Source organism: Neolamprologus brichardi, chromosome 2, assembly GCF_056152115.1.
Source record: "Neolamprologus brichardi isolate AB-2024 chromosome 2, ASM5615211v1, whole genome shotgun sequence".
Lineage (NCBI taxonomy): Eukaryota > Metazoa > Chordata > Actinopteri > Cichliformes > Cichlidae > Neolamprologus > Neolamprologus brichardi.
Genome location: NC_142105.1, coordinates 11,639,483 through 11,661,121, shown reverse-complemented (window position 1 = coordinate 11,661,121; position 21,639 = coordinate 11,639,483). Strand labels below are relative to the sequence as shown.

The window sequence follows — 21,639 nt, the reverse complement described above, 5'->3', positions numbered from 1 at the left end:
ATTCTTGAGAAAACATGGAGAGCCTCATGCAAATTCGTGTCTGACTAATCCCGAGGCTTTCAGCACTACAATAAGGGCGAGAGGTCGGCACATTTCCCTGTCCAGCAGATAAATATGAATATTTAAATAAAAATTTGCATGATGTTGTAGTGTGCTCAGTACAAATCTGTACTTGTACTGAGCAGCTTGATGACAACAGGGACTATAAGCACTTTCAATCACTACTTTGCTTGATTTTCCTGATCGGGACTCAGGAAGAATGCCGAACGCCACTCAACAGCCGGCCTGTCAATCCAGAGGTTCAGCCGCCACGTATGGCTCATCGCTCACACCGCGCTTCTTTGGGCCTCCTAATCCCTGAGCTCTCTTATCTGCCTTTGTTCTCAGAGCTGGCGAACAGCCTGTAAGATCAAGGCATTTAGAGAAACCAGCATGTCGACCCCCCCCCCCACCAAACGCCTAATCATGGCTAACGAGCTGATTATAGCCGATCAATCAGAATGTCAGTTTCCCTAATAAGGCGCTGTCATTATAAAACAGTGGGACGGAGGCTGCAGCGGGGAGGTCATGTCCCCCAGGCCTCTTCTGCAAATGCACATCTCTCTTCCCAGAAGGCCGACCGGGCTGCAGGGGAGGAAGCATCATCTCATTGCTCTCCTTCTTTTCTCGTGTTTTTAAGGTGAGCGAGACGCAGGAGAGGACCGTCGTGTGCTTTAGTCGCTTGCTGCTTTGATGCGCTTGAGTGTTTGTGTTACTCTGATTGTGGATGTAACGCAGGGCAGTCACTTTTAATGCATCTGATGCGAGCCACTCCACTCCACAGTGGATAATTCACAAATAATTTTTTAACGAAGGCCTCTCTTCATCTTAATACTAATTAGAATTTGTAAGGGAAGGCACTGCAGACAGCCCTGATTGAAGCGGAGGCAAAGGCAGTAATGTTTGACTTCCCTTTGATTTCTAAAGAGGCTCTCGTTTTCAGTCTGGAGAGCTTGACTGTGTTAAACAAGCGAGCTGCTGCCAGGCGGGCCTATCCTTCAAGGATGAGTGGCGCTATTGATCTGATCCCCATGCAGTAGCTGTGCTCACCCAGCAGGGGGGGATGTTTCTCTGCGTGGACGTTGGCAGCAGCGTTTGCTCTCACAGGGCTGCGGTATCTGTCTATTTGATACCCTCTCGCTCTGTCTTTCTAATTAGACGTCCTTCTGAAGCAGGTATCCTGAGTCCAATTGCTTCTGCTCTTTCTCTGTCTCGTTGTCCCCGAACTATCAGTGTCACTAACAAATCAATAAAACATCAGAGTAGAAACCACAGAAATCAGCACAACTGGGACTCCTCCAACTGCTGCTGCTGCGGCTACCTGCGCCGCAAACACAGCTCCATCCGATGCTGAAATACGAGCCGGGGCGGGGGGCAGAGCGACAGAAGGCTGCGGCTTTCACTTGGATTTGCATACCTGCTGATTTCAGCCAAAGATTTCCAGTCCCCAAGAAATCAAGGCACAAGCTGGCTCTCCTTTCACTCTCACTTTTGTATATGTGCACTTGATGCTTCAAAGCACTTTACAGCATGCATCTCAATAGTTGCATAACAGCCACAAAGTCCTCGAGGACATTGTTCACTCCGACTGCAGCGGCTTCCAACTGTACTCAGCTGCAGCTCATAGCGGTTCATCTCTGCTGCAGCCAGAATGGCAGGAAACAAACCGCTCTGGGGAATAATTACTCTAATCCATTACAATGTACTGTCCTACGACAATTACCACACTTAGAGGAAGAAATGTGCTCACCATTGTAATTACCTTAAAACACAGCTAATGTATATTAGGGCTAAAGTCAGCACAGATGGTTCTTCTCTTTCAGGAAGGAATCACTCCACTAGATGACAGGAACCCCTCAAGAAGTGTATTTAACTCGTACCACAGATCCTCACGTGTCCCAATACGAAGGTTTATATGTGCGAGAGACATCTGGATCCTGCTTCTTCTCGCTCTGGACCGGCCCAAGTGTCACGGCACTGACTGAGCACACGTACGAGTGCACTGGTGTCACATATGTGCCTCTGTGTATGTGCCAGCTGGCCCTCCGCTGATTGTGAAGTTGTTACCGTGACCTTATAAGCTGCTGCTGTCAGTGCTTGGAAGTGATGCACTAATTTTCATGCTAATGCAGCAAGATGCTCTGAACATCTGCACGAATAAGCTCAGAGAAAACTAGTTCTACACTAGCGAGGGCACCTGTTTGGCAGTCACACCTCAAAGTTTAATCAAACTAAGAAGCCAAAACCTCTAATGACCAGAAGGGGCAGCAGTGAGTCAGCCCTCATAGACTCCCGTGTTAAAACCTTCCAGCAGAAATAAACGTGTTTACAGCCTGATACACAAACTGGTTTGGTCCCTGTAGATAATTCCAACCAGTTTGTGGTAACTATAGAAGAAACATGGGTGAAACTGAGGATTGTAATGTCTTTAGAAGGATTTTTAAACCAATCATTTTACATTTTATTTTTCTTAGTGATCTTGCCTTTATTAACTCTTGTTTTCATTAGTGAAATTCTAGTTTTTAATTTGTATATTAATTAGCACTAACAGAGTGTTTTCCAGCAGCTCTGGATTATCATGAAAATTAATCTCTGTCCAAAATAAAAGTATATTATACCTCTGTTATATTATACCTATATTATATTATACCTTTGTTTAACAAGATCATCTCATTCATGCAGCTTTCTTTGAAGCATAAATGTGATCACAAACTGCACCACAACTCAACAACAGCAATACTAAAAGCCTCTGTTTGGCGTAAGGAAGTTGTTTATCTTACCAGAGTTTTGTGTTCTCCTGTAACTGGTTGGCAAACACCTTCCCTGGAACATGTCACACTTTCAGAATTGTAAGTGGGATAACACCTAGTGGGAGGCAACCTGTCTCCAAGCAATCTCAGTCCGACACAGAGAGTTCTAGTTTTTTCAGGTCAGTTGGATGGCTGTTCTGCAGTAAGGACTCTCCTGTCACTATTGTGGAGGAACTTCTGTTTCTCTCTGTAAGGTTCTGAATGTAGTTCATTTCTATGTAACAGAAATTCAACAGATTTGTGATTTTTGTTAATTTATCACAGTTAATTGCTGATTTATAACAGGAAAAACTGATAGCAGGCTGACTCCAGCTTATTTAAGTCGCCATATTGGATCGCCAAAGTTACTCTGATTGTGGTGGTTACAGATCTGGTTGCAGACCTGGTTGCTATCCTCAAAGTGACCAGGTAAGTTCATCACACATAGTCACAATCATTTAGGCTGTGCTGCAGACTCCAACCATTGTTTTCCCTAAAGCCTTAGCATAACAGGCTTATCTGTCTAATGCAGGTAGGAAGCATTAGCTAATTACTTAACACTTCACCCTTTAATCCAGCCGTAGTCACTTCCTGAGAAGTAGACAGCCTGAGGTGTATATGATCATCAGTGATGACCTGAAGCTATCGTACATTTCATTTCATTCATTCAGTTTTATTTATATCCACATCACAGTTGCCTCAAGGTTCTTCATACTGTAAGGTAAAGACTACAGTAATACAAAAGACCCTATCATCGAATCACATCACAATATCTGGGACAGCAAATGCAGTAAATATGAGGACAGGACTTAACTGTGCTAATGACTGGGCTTCTAAAACACCAGGTTATAATCATGGTTAGATTGCGGTTATTTTTACATCTCAGCTGGAATTTAGATTTGACCGAGCAGTCCTGTGTTAGTGAGGTTTAGGCGTGCTGGAGCGCAGCGGTGACAGTTTCCTCTGCAGCGAGCTTAAACCTGACTGATAGCCCTCTCGCAGCCGTAATGGAGGGCTGTGGATCACATTAGACTCACATTAGAAGCACTGGCCAGAGAGGTTAATTAAGAACGAGTGACGCCCAAGGACTGAACGCCTCTCACTCGCTGTGTGCCGACGGGGTTTCACTGTCATCAGATTTCCTTCACAGCGGTCGGGATTAATGGTGATGATCTTATTGAGGGTGCTCATACATTTATTAAGGGATCATTTTATTCCATTTCTATTGTGCCTGAAATAAAGTAAAAAGACCCAAGGAGCTGAATTTTAAGTTGTTTTATACTTTTGAAGAATTCCTCCATTTCCACCAAATTATGCAGACCTCTCGGCAAAATCCTGCTTTAAATGCAAATACCTCGAATTGATCTCTGTTTTCTTTGCGTCCTTAGAAGTCCTTGTAGCCTCTTGTTGTTAAGGTGTTGTGATGAGATGAGTTGTGCACAAGTGGTGGAGAGTAAGTAGATTTACATAAGTGCACTCCTGAAATATTTGACTTAGATAAGCACCTTTTATTTCAGGCAGGGTTCTTATGTTGGGTTCAGGCCGTCGAGTTCAGGCTGCTAGGTTCAGGCGGTTTGGTTACGGCTGTGGGGTTCAGGTTGCCGGATTCAGGCTGCCTGTCAGGGTTCAGGCCATAGAGTTCAGGCTGCCCAGTTCAGGCTGCCCAGTTCAGGTCGCTGGGTTCAGGCTGTCTGTCGGGTTCAGGATGTCAGGTTAAGGCCACTGGGTTACAGCTGTCAGGTTAAGGTCTCAAGGTTTGGGAAATCGGGTTCAGGCCGTTGGGTTATGGCTGTGGGATTCGGGCCATCGGGTTCAGGCCACCAAGTTCCGGCCGCCGAGTTCAAGCCGCCGAGTTCAGGCTGTTGGGCTGACTCAACAAGAGGCCAATAAGACGAGATCAAGATCTGGGAGGAGCTGACCTTCATCCTTCCAGGATGGAGTTTAAAACAATATAGATGGTGGACATCCAGAAAATATCGACCAGTGGTATCCCAGGTTACTGTACCCGAAAAATGAGTCGACTGATCCCGGAGTTGTTTTCTGTAAAGCTCGCCAACATTACTTTGGTAGCAGTTCAGATGTATTTAATAAGCCGTTTGTCACTAAAGCTTTGAGCTCTGAATAAAGCACTGACTGATTTATTCAGATATTCATTCTCCCTGTTGATTCTTATATTTAGTTGGTGATGAATGTAATACACACTGTTTTATATAAGAAAGTACAAAACTCTGCGCTCACTGCAGAGACATCAACTGTTAAATGACATTAGAGGATTTTTGGTGACTGAAGGGTCACCTCAAACAACCTCAACAAAAACCCGACTACACAACATGACACAAAAACTGAAAAACAAATGATGTTATATAAGAACACCAGAACATGAATTCACCTATTTTGTAATACAAGCTTAAAATAAATATTAAGGATTCCGAACGGCCAGATGTAAAGGCAGGAAGACCGACAGACGGGCCGCCATGTACAAGGCTCAAATTGCATAACGGGCCGATGGCCTACATTCACCCCGCTTCCATCGCAGGGCCACACAGAGAGTGTGAGATAAAAAAAAAACGTATGCAAAAGGTTTGGTGTTGCAGATGTGGGTCAGTCCTGAGCCTGCGGTCCTCTTTCACTCTCTCTCTCTGTGGACTCGAGGGCCGAGAGAGGGGTGAGTGTCTGATTCCCTGGAAAGTGCAGCGGCAGCCGGACTGCTAATCTACCTCTTCACCTCCCATCGCTGCTCAGGGGGATTGGGGATTACCACAATGGGATTTAAGATTTATATATTTTATTTTGGATTATTTTTCTATATTCCCACAGACTGGCCGCCCGTCCCTCTCTCTCTCCCTCACTGTGCCTTTGTGTACTGAGATTTCTGTGGAGGGAGGATTCAATCACACTCCGTTAGCGGGGTTCATTTGGGAATATCGCTGTTTGCTCGTGGGTCAGACGTTTTTATATATGGTGATATATATATATGCCCCCCCCCCCCCCCCCCCCTCCGTGAAGGTCGAATGATATGAACTTTTGCTCCTGAGATTATGGGTTAAACATTTGTTTGCTTTTTTGTAGAAAGCGTGACATCACGGGATGACATCACACTTTCAGGTGCGCTCAAAGAAAGATCTTATACTGATTTTACATTCTGACTCGTGGCCGACTTCTGACTACAGCCTGAGATCAGAGCAGAGGTGGGTCAGTCAGAGTCCTCAGAGCTCTGTTTCCATATGTTTGTTAAACATTGTGGTCACTTCCTGCTTCATGTTCTTATTCTTGGAATCTGATAGAGGCAGTGAGCCCAAACCTCCACCACGGCAGCTCACTGTCTATTTTAAGAAATCTGCAGGAAAAACGAGTGCTGGTCTCGATGATGGTTTTTAATGGATTTACATGACCCCTGCAGACTTTAATCAGAATGAAAAACTTTAGGGATGTAGACTCAAACAGAAGCTTTATCATTGGAAACCTGTAGAACAGTCCGTACATGATTAAAAAAAACAAGGAAATACACAACAGGCCCGCTTCAGGTCAGGTATCTTATCTTTTCAAGGTCCTGTCTTCATTCCCTCACCCCCAACCCTTCAGAGCAGATGGGCGCCCCTCCCTGAACCCCAAAGTGATTGCTCATAGGGGGTCATATTATTGTTGGGTTTTTCTTTGTATGTATTGTTATAGGATCTACCTTACAATATAAATCGCCTTGAGGCAACTGTTGTTGTAATTTGGCGCTATATAAATAAAACTGAATTGAATTGAATCCCCCCACCCCCAACCCTTCACAGCAGATGGCCACCCCTCCATGAGCCTGGTTCTGCTGGAGGTTTCTTCCTGTTAAAGGGAGTTTTTCTTTCCCTCTGTTGCCGAGCACTTGCTCAGGTGTTCGTCTGATTGTTGGGTTTTCTCTGTATTACCGTAGGACCTTTATTCTACAGCACAAGGCGAATGAGGCGACTATTGTTGTTATTTGGTGGTATTTAAATAAAACTGAACTGACCCACAAAAACATGCCTTAAGGCTCTTTAGTATTAATAATAATGATCACTAATAACATTAACTTTTTTTAATGCAAACTTCTTAAACCCGCCTTTTTCTGCATGTCCAGCCTAAATCGTGATTACATTCACTCTGAAACTGACAGTCTAATCTTGATCTTATGTCTACAATGCAACGGCCTCACTGGGCAGGACCTCCGTCACCCCGCGAGGACACAAGGTCCTCATAAATACATGACCGCACGCTCACACGCTAAAGCATGTCAGACTCAATCAGGCGGCTCCAGGAGTAGCAAGCACAAACACATGCCCTACAACAGCAAAATGCACGACAGCCCCCACGGATGCATTCATGCATGCTCACCAGCTATAACGCTACAATCTCTCTCTCTCACACACACACACAATGGGAGCTGTATGGATTGTTTACTGCAGGCACGATGTTGCATTTCTTGTGGGCGTTTGCGTTTCCCTGCCCTTCACCCACACAAACCACCAGTTTCACTGTCAAGCAGCACTTCAGCTCCCTGCAGGCCTGACAGCTTTACTCTTTATTCAATACAGCAGCCGGGCGCTGATAAATCCAACTGGACATATAGGATTGATTGATTAAATGCTGCAAAGATAAAAGCTAACCTAAGAAAGTAGCAGAAAGAAGGCAAAGAAGAAAAAAAGGCTCCGATACGTCTGAACTGTCCTCCGGGGGAAATTTGACTTTGTGCGTTGTCATTTTAACCAAATATCCAAAAACAGTGTTGAGGAATTAAATAAAGCGACACATTTTCAGGTCTCCACTCTATCTTCGTTTCATCAGAAGAGATGTTTTTAGGCAGTTTGACAGTTAATGAGAAAATGGAGGCTGTTTTGGGAGTTATTTGTTTTTGACTTCACAGTGATGTCAGAACAAAGAAAGACGAAGGCTGCTGATGTGATTATCCACCTCTTAGTGATAAAAACATCTAATCAGTGTTGTATGTTTTTAACAGGCTCTCCCAAATCGTAGCCAGCTCCTGGGGCAGATTTTATACGTGTCACTTCCTACAAGAGCTCAACATTTTATTTTTTTACAACACCAGGAAGCTGTGAATGGATGGATTAATACTCAGACGTAAAAATAAACACTAGTTTGTTTATTCTACGTGGCTTACTGTTTTAATAAATCAAAAACAAAAATACAGAAAAGCCTCACGTCTGTAATGTTTGTTAGCATACTTGTTAAAGGTTTGACTTTCTTCCATCCATCCATCCATTCGCTTCCGCTTATCCTTTTCAGGGTCGCGGGGGGCGCTGGAGCCTATCCCAGCTGTCATAGGGCGAGAGGCGGGGTACACCCTGGACAGGTCGCCAGTCTGTCGCAGGGCCAACACACAGGGACAGACAACCATTCGCACTCACATTCACTCGCACATTCATACCTAGTGGCAATTTAGATTTTCCAATTAACCTATCCCCACAAGCTGCATGTCTTTGGACGGTGGGAGGAAGCCGGAGTACCCGGAGAGAACCCACGCAAACATGGGGAGAACATGCAAACTCCACACAGAAAGACCCCGGCCTGATGTTGGAATTGAACTCAGGACCTTCTTGCTGTGCGGCAACAGTGCTAACCACCGTGCCACCCCGGATTGCCAGATTAACTAATGGAACATCTGTATATGAACATCTGTAAGCAGAGGATGTGGTTTTCTGACTGATTATTGGTAAATGGTAAATGGACTGATTCTTATATAGCGCTTTTCTACTCTCCCGGAGTACTCAAAGCGCTCTATACAACATGCCACATTCACCCAGTCACACCCATTCTCACAAGCACTTTATCTATACTTAGTGCTTTTTCTAACTACATTCACACACATTCATACTCCGATGGACGCATCGGAGAGCAACTTGGGGTTAGTATCTTGCCCAAGGATACTTGGCATGCAGACTGGAGGAGCCTGGGATCGAACCTCCAACCTTCCGATCAGTAGGTGACCTGCTCTACCTCCTGAGCTACAGCCACCCTTAAATTGACCACACGTGTTTAATTTGAGCAGAAATCAATGAAACACGCTGGGGTGATTTTTCCAAGACTACCTGGATGAAAAGGACGTGATGTCACAAACACACAAAAACCCTGCACCACACTCGGCACTGTTTGTTCTGACTGCTGCATTTCCACAAGCAAAAGTTTGAGAGCTGAGCAGAGTTTCTTTTTTAATGTGTGCTTTCTTCTCTTTTACATCGTGGATCCATTATGAGCCTCGTCTGTGTTTGCTCCGCGGCTCAGCCTTTAATCATTCTCGGCTCTCTGCCCATCAAACATTGATGCTTTGTGTTTCTGCCCGGTGATGACGAGCGTTGCCTGCGAAAAAGCTAATATCAAACACGGCGTGAATTTTTCAGAAGGCCTGAGGATGGAGGAGAGCTGGGATTTTGGTGTTCTCACACACACACACACACACACACACACATACACACACACACACACACTGTTTTCTTGCGTTGAAAGTGAGTTTCCATTTTTACCTGTAAAAACTGCACATTTGTAGATCTGAACTATTAGTTTCTCTCATGCTTCGGTTCGTGCTGGGACTGGTGAAATAACTGACCATCAATAAAACAACTTTGTTTTCATATTTCCTCTCCAAAGATCCCTTTCTGTTAATCCAAATCAGGTGAAGAACAAAAAGCAGAAGCCCAAAATGATTCGTATTCATTTTATGATTATTCAGAGACACCTCTGTGATATGAACAAATTCTAATTCTTGAATATAACTCATCAGAGTTCTGCATGAAGGACAGACTCGGTGCAGAGATGTAAAAATGCATGAATTTAAAGGTGAGGCCATGCCATGGACGCTCAAGGCGGCTCACCTTCATGTGTCGTCGCCTCCGTCTGAAGCGCAGCAGCTCCTTGTGCTGGCGGGCGATGAAGTTGACGGCGGCGTACTCGAGCAGGGCCGAGAACACAAACAGCAGACAGACGGCCATCCAGATATCGATGGCTTTTACGTACGACACCTGTTAGTGGAGATGGGAAAGAAGAGTCCGTCAGAGGGTCTCTGTCGTGTCTGACTTGCTGATAAAAAAAAGAAACCCTAATAAAATCTAATGAGCATCTAAAGATCATTTCACCCTGTTTGGTTTGAGGCTGGAGGCAGTCGATTAGAGAAAGTTTGTAAAGTCGGCTTCATTTTCAGTTCATGACTTTAAACTCCAAATGTTTTCTCAAATGACCAATTTACACCAAATGATGCTCCTGCGACATGAAAATAAGCGTTCATAACGGAACATTTATTGCTGTAACTGATGCACATAAGTACAGTACAATGAGTGCATAAATCACATGATATATGTGGGAACAAATACATTATTTTTTATTTTCAGCTCTGTGGTTTTAGATCTCAGGAGACGCTCCCTTCATTTGAAATTTGGTATTTTCTGCTAATTTTTCCACTTTATTTTATAATGTTTCATTTACCCTCCAAAAAGACTTTAATGAATAAAGTCTGAAAAGTAAAAAGTGAACCCGTGTGTCCTCTGCTTGTATCAAAGTCAGAAAATGAGCCTACTGCTAACCTGATCTCAGTAAACACTCGCCATACTTTATCAGTACTTTCAGCTCAGCTACTTTCAGTAAATTTGATAAGTTAAAATCATTATTAGGACAGAAAGATAAACCAGGGTATGATCACTGGACTGTGACCACAGCTGGCTGCACCCCTCAACTCGAGGTTTCACAACAGATGTTCACTGACTGATGGGTGACAGTGTGTATTTAACCTCCTAGGACCTGGCGTCCACATATGTGGACATCACATTTGAGTTGTCTAGACCAAAATACTAAATCTTGCCCTACAGGGGCCTGATATCCTCTTACGAGGACAATATACTGCCACTGTTCTATCGAAATTTTAAACGAATACCCTCATATGTGGATCTCATTTCTTTTAGAAACAAAACTCAGGTAAAAAAAAAAAAATCTGGTAATTATTTGCTTTTACATTCATCGGGTCCCAATATGCCTAAAGATCAAAGAGAAATTAAAAAGGCATGCCACGGAAGACTTCGGGTCTTAGGAGGTTAAATAAAAGACTGCAACAATTTGTGGGGCCGTTAATATTCAGAGTTATCTTCCACAGCATGTCTTTTATCATGTCTTCCTTCTCTCACCCCAACCCGTCACCCCTCCCTGAGCCTGGCTCTGTCGGAGGTTTCTTCTTGTTAAAAGGGAGTTTTTCCTTCCCACTGTCGCCAAAGTGCTTGCTCATAGGGGGTCATATGATTGTTGGGGTTTTCTCTGTATGTATTATTGTAGGGTCTACCTTACAGGATAAAGCACCTTGAGGTGACTGTTGTTGTCACTTGTATTTGGCGCTGTATAAATAAAACTGAACTGAATTATGGCAGTCAAGTTATGGTTGGTGTATGTTTTTATCTGGCAGCAGGGCACTGGGACTTTAGTCAGTGTTACCGATCAGTGTAAGCTATTGTTGAAGCAATACGCTGTTCTTATAGAGCTTCCTCTGGTCACTCTAAAGGGTCAACCAAATAATCTGTTTCCCCAATGAAATGTGCAGATTTTGGCGAAGTGCTTTTTAACAGAGGAAAAGGATTTTATAAACATACTGGTTTCCTTCAGAAAGCATAAATGTTTCCAGTTTGCACACAATAACAGAATGATTTCAGAAAAAACAACAGTGAACAGGGTGAATATTATTACTCCTGAAAAACTGACTTTTTCATTGAGCCACAGCACAAAGCACTGCTGTGCAATGATGTGCTTTAACTCTGTAACACTCAAAGCTGTAAAATTCAGTTCAAACTGATGGTTATCTTCCAGTTTACACTTGGTATAAAAACTTGAGCAGGGTTCAAGCTGTAACTGAGCATCACCAGTCCAGACCTGAGAAACAGAATCACTGATGCTCACAGTCAGCGGCTAAACTGGGCCTGAGTCATCACTTTGTCTTCCAACACAACAACGACCCAAAACATATGTCGCTCCTGGTGAAGAATGACCTCCAGAAGACCAAAGTGAGCGTTACATGACTGGCCTGCACAAAGCCCTGAATGTGGGCCGAACTGGAGAAAAAGGTCCACACCAGAAGATCATCACATCTGGAGGAGCCCGAGAGGTTCTCACAAGAAGAACAGGCTGGGATTACTGAGGAGAGGAGTGAAGACTGCAGTAGATGACTGCAGGCTGTTATCCAGCTAAATGGACTGTTAGCTTCAGGGGTAATCATTACCCTGGTAGTTTTTGTTTTTTGCAAAATAATTTGATTTCTGTGTGCAAAAGTAAAATAATCTAAGCATCCAAATACATTAAAATACTTTAATTTCATAGTGGTCTGATAATCTGTACTCATTTATACATTGGTCTGCAATATCTGAGTGCACAGGAATGAGTGATGCTCTGTATCTTTATCGCAGCAAAGGCATACATGTAAAGGTATTTCCACTGTCTTGAGCTTAGACTACGAGGTGCTTTCACCACATTATTAAATTTACCTGACTGCATGCACAGCCAGGTGCACGTAAAACACAACACTGGGCCCAACTAGCTCACAGAACCAGTGAAATTACAGCAAGATGGCCAGGGCGAGGACTGTCCAGATAACACGGGCTAAATGAAGTCTGGTTGGATCATTGTATGATTGCTATCTGCCCGCCAAGTACCTTTATTCGAGTGCATTCGCCCGGCCTGTCATTACAACTCTTCATCTCCAAACGCAATTACAGCGTGCAGCCTGAGAGGGAGAACCTGGTCCGTCTCACAGAGAGGAAGCCCACAATCAGCCGTTTAAAATCCAATTAAACTATGACTTTGGATCACTTTACACAAACACAGAGTGCTTATCATCGCCGCTCGACCTCGCTGTGATTTGTGCTCGTTTGTGCCGTTCATGAAAACGTTTATCTTCGAACGCCTGAGCGACTCCCTCCCCGAGCTGCCGAGAGGCCTCAACGCTCAGTGGGCACGCTCAGTGGTGATGGTCATCCAGCCAGAGAGACGGGGATGACTCTCCCACAAAAATGATTTCACAGGCACTGAAAGAAGCCTTTCCTCCTTTGTGTGAAGCAGTAGAAACAATCTTCAAATTCTGCCCAGCACACACGTTACCTTTTCATACATACTCATAAAATCAGCATGGGCGATTTTAGAGGTCAGCTTTGGTTCCTGTGCTGCTTTATTTTGGACTGTATGGTTATGTTCATAAACTTGGGCAGATCCAGAAGTAAAAGAAGCTTTTGAATGACCCCTTCTCTAAAATAGTGCCTTCTCTGGTGCTGATTCTGGGAAGGCAGAGCATTAAGCGAGGTAAATGAAGCAGATGGAGAGAGAGAGGCTGCACCACACTGTTGGACAACACTTTATTTCCTGATGCTGTTTTTGTTTTACTGCCAACATGAAGCGTTATGAGTGACCACAGTTTTCCTTATGCTGCTGGTACAGATTTCTTAAATTAGCTCTCGCAGACTGTGCTTAGCTATGAAATCTGGCAGGACTGAAGAACACCAAACTCACGCTCTACATCCTGAGAGTGACTCGTGTGTTTTTACTGAGTCCACAGGCGACTGTTAGCTCGGTGCTGCAGTATGATCTGTGTGAGGCTGAAAGCTCCTGACAGACAAACTGAGCAGTAGTGACCTGCTGAGCAGCTTAGGCGGCGTTACTGTACTCATGCTTCACAGGGCAACGATCAAAAAAGAAGAAGAAGAAGAAGTGGCGGGCCGTGAGCTGAAAGTGCTGACAGACTGAGCAAGTGTCTGGAATACTAAGGGGGGATTTTCCCTTATTTTCTGCCATAATCATATTGCCTTGAATGATTCCACAGGTTGAAATAATGAGGTAAAAATGTGTGTAAGAATAATCCACAGGAGCCTAAAACTCAGGCATCAGACATGGTTGTTTTGGCCCAGATAGCACCCTCCATTGCTGTGACATCAGCGTGAGAGAGGAACGTGGTCAGCACAGCACAGTGACGTACTGCTGACGTAGCCCGTGTGGGTGGAGGCGACGCCTAGCTTCTACCCGTTTTTGTGTGACCCACTCACAGAGGGATTCAAGGCATGGGGTAGCTTGGAAATCGTTTGCGGCACGTGAGTAGAGTAGCTGGATAGTCTAGTGTGAACACTTGGGAACAACAGATTTGAGTTTCAATCCTTTTACGCATCTACAAAATGTCTCCAGGCTAACCTCATCCTAATAAAAGCGACAGATAACTGAAGCATACCGGTTCATATGTGGCCCGATCAGCAAGCTCCATATCAAGTCTTCAGGATGAGAGGACAAACTGAGAAGTGGGCTAGTGGAACACAACATGCATGGAACAGGAAAATGTGGGAATGATGGATGGATAGATCATTTTTCAGTACTGAACAGATGATGTTTTTTTCTGTGGTAATCTGTAATGTAAGCTAATCTGACCATCCTTCTTTTTTAATTTCACCAAAGTTGACATTAAACTTTGGATTAATAACAGATCTCCCTGCAGTCATCCTTCACCTGTTCAGATTTCCAGCACAGTTCTGCTGATTCAGCAGCGCTCTGAGAACTCTGAGAGGGGCTTCCTCAGCATTGAGTCACGACTGGACTGAAGGTTTCTGACGGGGCATCAGCTGTTCATGCATGCAGCAACACGCAACTGAGCTCCCTGTCAGAAGATCAATGCATCGATCCTTTCTTCACTGAGAGACAGAAAATAAATATCATCATAAATACTAAAGAAGGATGTAGTTTCCACACAGCCAGTTATCATCCCTGATGTGTCAGAGAAGGGGCTCAAAGTTTTCATAACCTGGTACTGAGGTCTCAGTCCTGGCTCCCCACAGAGGGATGCTTGTTCAGAAATTTAAACACACTGCTCAAAGAAGTCCTGCCATTGATTAATTCTTCGATCTTATATATGATCAACCTATCTCTAATAATCGGTTATGTACCACAGGCCTTCAAGGTGGCTGCAGTTAAACCTTTACTCAAAAAGCCATCTCTAGACCCAGCAGTCTTAGCTAATTATAGGCCAATCTCCAACCTTCCTTTCATATCAAAAATCCTTGAAAGAGTAGTTGTCAAACAGCTAACAGATCATCTGCAGAGGAATGGCTTATTTGAAGAGTTTCAGTCAGGTTTCAGAGTTCATCACAGCACAGAAACAGCTTTAGTGAAGGTTACAAATGATCTTCTTATGGCCTCTGACAGTGGACTCATCTCTGTGCTTGTCCTGCTAGACCTTAGTGCAGCATTCGATACTGTTTACCATAATATCCTATTAGAGCGATTAGAACATGCTGTAGGTATTACAGGTATTGCACTGCAGTGGTTTGTATCATATCTATCTAATAGACTCCAATTTGTGCATGTAAATGGAGAGTCCTCTTCACACACTGAGGTTAATTATGGAGTTCCACAGGGTTCAGTGCTAGGACCAATTCTGTTTACATTATACATGCTTCCCCTAGGCAGCATCATTAGAAGACATAGCATACATTTTCACTGCTATGCAGATGACACCCAGCTCTATCTGTCCATGAAGCCAGATAACACACACCAATTAGTTAAACTGCAGGAATGTCTTAAAGACATAAAGACTTGGATGGCCACTAACTTTCTGCTTCTTAACTCAGATAAAACTGAGGTCATTGTACTCGGCGCTGAAAAGCTTAGAAATATGGTATCTAACCAGATTCTTACTCTGGATGGCATTACCTTGGCCTCCAGTTACACTGTGAGGAACCTTGGAGTCATTTTTGACCAGGATATGTCCTTCAACGCACATATTAAACAAATATGTAAGACTGCGTTCTTCCATTTGCGCAACATCTCTAAAATTAGAAATATCCTGTCTCAGAGTGATGCTGAAAAACTAGTTCATGCATTTATTACTTCCAGGCTGGACTACTGCAATTCATTATTATCAGGATGTCCAAAAAACTCACTGAAAAGCCTTCAGTTAATCCAAAATGCTGCAGCAAGAGTACTGACAGGGACTAGAAAGAGAGAGCATATTTCTCCTGTTTTGGCTTCCCTTCATTGGCTTCCTGTTAAATCCAGAATTGAATTCAAAATCCTGCTCCTCACATACAAGGTCTTAAATAATCAGGCCCCATCTTATCTTAATGACCTTGTAGTACCATATTACCCTATTAGAGCACTTCGCTCCCGCTCTGCAGGCCTACTTGTTGTTCCTAGAGTATTTAAAAGTAGAATGGGAGGGAGAGCCTTCAGTTTTCAGGCCCCTCTTCTGTGGAACCAGCTTCCAGTTTGGATTCGGGAGACAGACACTATCTCTACTTTTAAGATTAGGCTTAAAACTTTCCTTTTTGCTAAAGCATATAGTTAGGGCTGGACCAGGTGACCCTGAATCCTCCCTTAGTTATGCTGCAATAGATGTAGGCTGCCGGGGGATTCCCATGATGCATTGAGTTTTTCCTTTCCAGTCACCTTTCTCACTCACTATGTGTTAATAGACCTCTCTGTATTGAATCATATCTGTTATTAATCTCTGTCTCTCTTCCACAGCATGTCTTTTATCCTGTTTTCCTTCTCTCACCCCAACCGGTCGCAGCAGATGGCCGCCCCTCCCTGAGCCTGGTTCTGCCGGAGGTTTCTTCCTGTTAAAAGGGAGTTTTTCCTTCCCACTGTCGCCAAAGTGCTTGCTCATAGGGGGTCATATGATTGTTGGGCTTTTCTCTGTATCTATGAAGCGCCTTGAGGCGACATTTGTTGTGATTTGGCGCTTTATAAATAAATTGAATTGACATCTCACAACACGCTGGGTTATTATGTATTCAAGCTGTTCCTAAACCTGATCAGACATTTTTCAGGGGCTTAAAACTAACTGAGCAGAGAGGGAGTGAAGAAAAAGGAAATAAAAGTGAAGACGTGGAGACAGAGGCCTGCAATCAGTTTTGCTGAGAAGCTTATGCCGACCCCACCTCTCCTGGTTCCTTGTCTTTCGGTTGGGGCCGTAACGCTCATAGCCGCTGTTTGTATCCTGGCAGCGGCAGCACCGAAGAAAACGTCTGCATATTTCTGCGACGTCTGTACTTTCTCACAAAAAGGATCTGCAGCCCTGAGATGAGAGCGCCCTGATCTGAATCGGTGAAGTCAACCCCTCTCTGAAAGGCAGGAATCATAAAAGCACAAGTCCACTGCTACAGGTGAACTGCAGCCGCCCCAAGTCTGTGGCTGGAGCTTAGAGGGTACGACAACATGTGTCCCAATAATGGTACGATAAGTAGACGTGGAGAGAGTCATACTGTGTGTGTACCGTGCTGTATATGGACAGCATGATCAGCTGAGCAGAGATCTCGCCTCGTGTCCACTTCCATCTGCTCTGATCTGACAAGCTGCAGCAGAAACATCTGAAGAGAGCCATATGTGTGTGTGTGTGTGTCTGCTATCAATCGCACACAGAACACTGTGAGAACACTCACAGAACACTGTGTGTCTGTGTGTGTGTGAGAGAGGGAGCAGCATGCCCACCTAAGCTCAGCTGTGCTGTGTGATCATTATTGTGACAGCTGAACTGCAGAGGAATCATGGTTCACTTGTTCAATTTTTAGAGCGCATGAAGCACCTAATGTCAACAAGCAGAGTGTGTATATGTGTGTGTGTGTGTGTTTGTGTTGGGGATTACAGCTTTCTTGGACGTAATTATACAATCCTACTAGCTCACGCAGACCCTGACCATTTTTTCACTTTAATCTGAAAATCCCTGACAGTAAAAGATTCCTCTTGCTTTCTAAAACATATTGTCTCCATTTTTGTCTCCTTGAACCTTCTTTGTTAAAGGTCTTTTTTTAAATTCTTCCTTCTTTCATCCCTCCATCTGTCTGCCTCTCGTCTTCCCTCCACTCTGTCTCTAATTTGTCAGGGAAAAGGAAATTTTTCTTTCCCTCCCATTGATTTATCTTTTCCCTTCATTCCAACTTTTCTGCAATTAATTCCTCTCTGTCTACATCGTCTTTGTCACTGCCTCTGTCATTTATGTCCCTTAATTATCAGAAAAAGCTGTAGGCCTTCCTTCCAACAGGGATGAAAAGACATCTGTCATTAAACGGCACGTCATGCATACAAATTCTTCCTGCCGTTGCTTCATATTTTACTTTGTTTTGGTGTTTTTGGGGTGTGACGGATGAAAAACAATATCTGTAAAGGTAAAAGTCAACAGATGTGAAAATAAGCTTATGGATAAACTATCAGCTCAAACCTGAAAGTTCATCACAGGAATAAGATGATTTTGTTTCTGTCTTTATTCAAAGCTAAGTACTGAAGAAGAAGCAGTAGAAGATTAGCTTGTTATAAACACTGGACTGGAACATAAAAGGCATAAAATAGCTAATTCTGTAATTCTGTGGCTTTCTTGTATCTCATCATTACAGGCTATCATATGAATAAAAGTCTTGATATAGGAGTTTTATGTTTTTTTAAAAAAAAATGTTTTTATTTATTTTTATGTATTTTTGCAGTTTTTAGGGAAAAAAAATAATTAATGACACAGAGGTCTCAAAAAATCACACAACCCTGTGAAATGTTACAGGGTTAAGGAATACAAACCTTTAAAGTGGCTCCGTTCTGCTGTTTCTTATTTCCTGTCTGCTGTTCCAGTTTCCAATAATGAGCCAAAACCTCGAGCGTTACAGTTTCTTTCTACTCGTAGCTCTGTATGATATCCTTATATGATATTATTATATTTTCAGGCACCTGGCTATGAGAGTAAAAGCTGCACCGTCCTGCTGTTAATACCTTCCATTTGGGAGGGGAAGCCAATCAGATGGAAGGTCATTGTAAGGGGGAGGAGCTAAAAAAGCTAATTTCAGACAAGCACTGAGAAAGGATTATTTTAAACTGTGAGTCATGCAAAGCTGCTCTCTAAGAGTCCAGGAATAAATGAATTAGAAATAAGGTATGTTTATGAAGTCCAAGCAGACTACAATAACGAGTGATTTGTCCTCACCTTGGGCAGAGAGGCTCTTGAACCGGAGCTCTGCGTGGTCATGGTCAGCACGGTGGTGATGCCCAGGCCCACCCGGGCGGGCGCGGCGTCCATGTTGATCCAGAAGGAAACCCAGGACAGGATGACTATGAGCAGAGAGGGGATGTACATCTGGATCAGGTAGTAACCCATCTGACGCTCCAGGTGGAAACGAGCCTCGATACAGGTGAATTTACCTGGGAGGTGGGGGACAAAGAAGTGTCTTTGATGAGGTCAGAGTTTGTGGGCGAAGAGATATGAGACAACAGAGAGAGCAGAAGATATGAGAAAGGACAGCAGTTTCTTTGGGCTCGTCCTGTCGAATAAGAAGAAAGAGAAGGGTGAGGGTGACAAATGTCCTGTTACTGCTGCTTTGAGTGAGCACACCAGCTTATTTACTATTAACACATTCTTGTCTCAGCTGATCACATACTAACACATCAAAACCCACTGGTGTTGTATTTTATAGAACTGTGTGGACCCTTTAGCTCGTGCTGTTGATGTGAGGGCGCATGCAGGAAAGATGCCAGGGTGGTCAGGGAAGTCTTAAAAGTAGAAATAGCGTCTGCCTCCCGAATCCAAACTGGAAGCTGGTTCCACAGAAGAGGGGCCTGAAAACTGAAGGCTCTGCCTCCCATTCTACTTTTAAATAGTCTAGGAACAACAAGTAAGCCTGCAGTGTGAGAGCAAAGTGATGGTAAATGGACTGGTTCTTATATAGCGCTTTTCTACTCTTCTAAGCACTCAAAGTGCTTTACACAACTTGTGCATTCACCCATTCGTACAAGCACATTGTTTTAAGTGCTTTCTAAGTAACATTCACATACATTCATACTCTGATGGATGCACCGGAGAGCAATTTGGGGTTAATATCTTGCCCAAGGATATTTGGCATGCAGACTAGGGGAAGCCAGGAATCGAACCGCCAACCTTACGATCAGTAGATGACCTGCTCTACCGCCTGAGCTACAGCCACCCCTTAGTGGTCAAATGGAGTGATACGGTACTATAAGGTCATTAAGATAAGATGGGGCCTGATTATTAAGTACACCCTCTCACAACACTAATCATCTTCTTTATCGTCGTGAAGAGTCCTGCAACCTTGTCTCGTGTATTCTACTTCAGTGTGTTTCAGAGGGAGGAGGTGGGTTGCAAAGTGGCTTGCAGATGGGCAGTGCATGGTGCAGTTTAAACATCGGAGTCATCAGGGATTATGGAATTAAGCGATTAACTTTAAGTTCTGTGTCAATAACAGAGAGAAAACCAGAAGAATCACCAAATTAACCACGAGCCCTGAGTTCAGTTTCAGAGCAAGAGATGGGGGTCACAGATCATGGCATGTAAAAGTAACAGTGCCCATTTTTGCTGTTCTTATCTTTAGCGTTTTTTAAAGCAACTGGTTTGGTTTTTAATGAGATGGCTTACGACACACATAAGATTTTCTCTCCACAGCTTTATATTCATGGAGCCAGTCATTTTGTGTCGGTAGGTGTTCTATTTTCACACGGAAATCTCATTTGGAGAATGATTGAACTTGCAACACACAAAGCACACAGCGCTGATTCCAGGAAAAAGAAACGACGCTGGTCAATGTTTAAACAAAAGCAAAATGTTCTTTTATCAGTTTCCCCGAGGCAGTGCGGTTCTATTATCACCAAAGAGTGTTACTGAATTCTCGATTATCTTCATTTGAAAGGGCACATTAAACAATGGCAAAGGCACATCTCCTTGAAGAACAGGTGGAAATGATGAGACGGAGGGTAAATTAAAAGAACAACAAGCACAGATTGGAGGAAGCAAGGAAACAAGAGCGAGGGGGAGAGTAAGGGAAGGAAGGAAGGAGCTCTCAGACTGAAAAAAGGATGAGCCACAGAGACGATGCTGACGTCTTTGAGACAAAATGTCATCTTCCTTCAGCGCTCATGCTAAGCCAAAGCAGAAAATCAGAGAGACGTACGGGGGCTCGCCAAATATCAAAGGAAGCCAAACATGTGGTATATCTGAAAACAAACCCAGGAGGAGGTTTGGGATTCAGCCTGCCACTCACAGAGTGTGAAGAGGAGCGAATCATTTCCATCTTCACAGCACAGCAGTGTTTTTCATCACTCTAAGAGGACAAAGTGAACAGTTTATTTTAGTCTAAGAAAGAGAAGATGAGGCATTGTGTTTAACACACGAATCCATCAGCAGCTAAACACAACCAGGAATAATCAGGTTTATCAAGACCAGCAGCTCAATAAAAATATTCAAAATATCCTGTTTACAGTCCAAGTTAAACAGGTGAGTTCTGCCCCTCTGCAGGTGTTGTGATGAAAGAAATTATCTATAAAGACAAAAACAGCATCAGGCTGTAAACATGCTTATTTCTGCTGCAAAGGTTCAACATGGGAGTCTATGGAGACTGACTCACTGCTGGAGCCTCTAGTGGACAGTAGAGGAATTGCAGCTGCTTGCTTCATTTGCAGCCCTGGAGGTCACCTCTGGAGTTTAAAGTGTAAAGAAAAGATGCTCTGAAAGTATCTGGTGACCTGAGCCAAGCTTCATGTCAGCTGCACTGAAGACACATCTGTTATAACGGCTGCATCAGCATTGTGCTCATCTTTACATGAGCTTTACGTCCTGCAGCGTCCTGCTGCTTTTGGCTGTTCAGTTTTATTTTACAAAAGGCTAAAGCGGTCAGCTGAAACCCGACAACTGTATGACAGAGGAGGGAAAGCACTAATTATTTAACTACGGGGAATAACGGTGCATACTCTCAGATGGTTCCACTCCAAACGAAGATGGCTCCATTGAGACGTTTGCATTTTCTTCTCTGTCCATCTGTCTAAATGCTGACTGAAGCAGGCCAGTTTGCTG

At 43.7% G+C, this 21,639-nt stretch overlaps 1 protein-coding gene across 2 annotated transcripts in view; it reads right to left on the bottom strand.

Moving 5' to 3' along the window:
• The window catches only part of glra1 (glycine receptor, alpha 1), a 130,356-nt gene that overhangs the window by 16,485 nt on the left and 92,232 nt on the right, over positions 1–21,639 (bottom strand). For both annotated transcript variants that reach the window (XM_087847243.1, XM_087847246.1), the window contains exons 7-8: positions 18,766–18,980; positions 9,674–9,820 (exon numbers count right to left, since the gene is read on the bottom strand). In XM_087847243.1, coding sequence (XP_087703369.1) covers positions 9,674–9,820; positions 18,766–18,980 — 362 coding nt within the window. The remainder of the gene's footprint in view (positions 1–9,673; positions 9,821–18,765; positions 18,981–21,639) is intronic.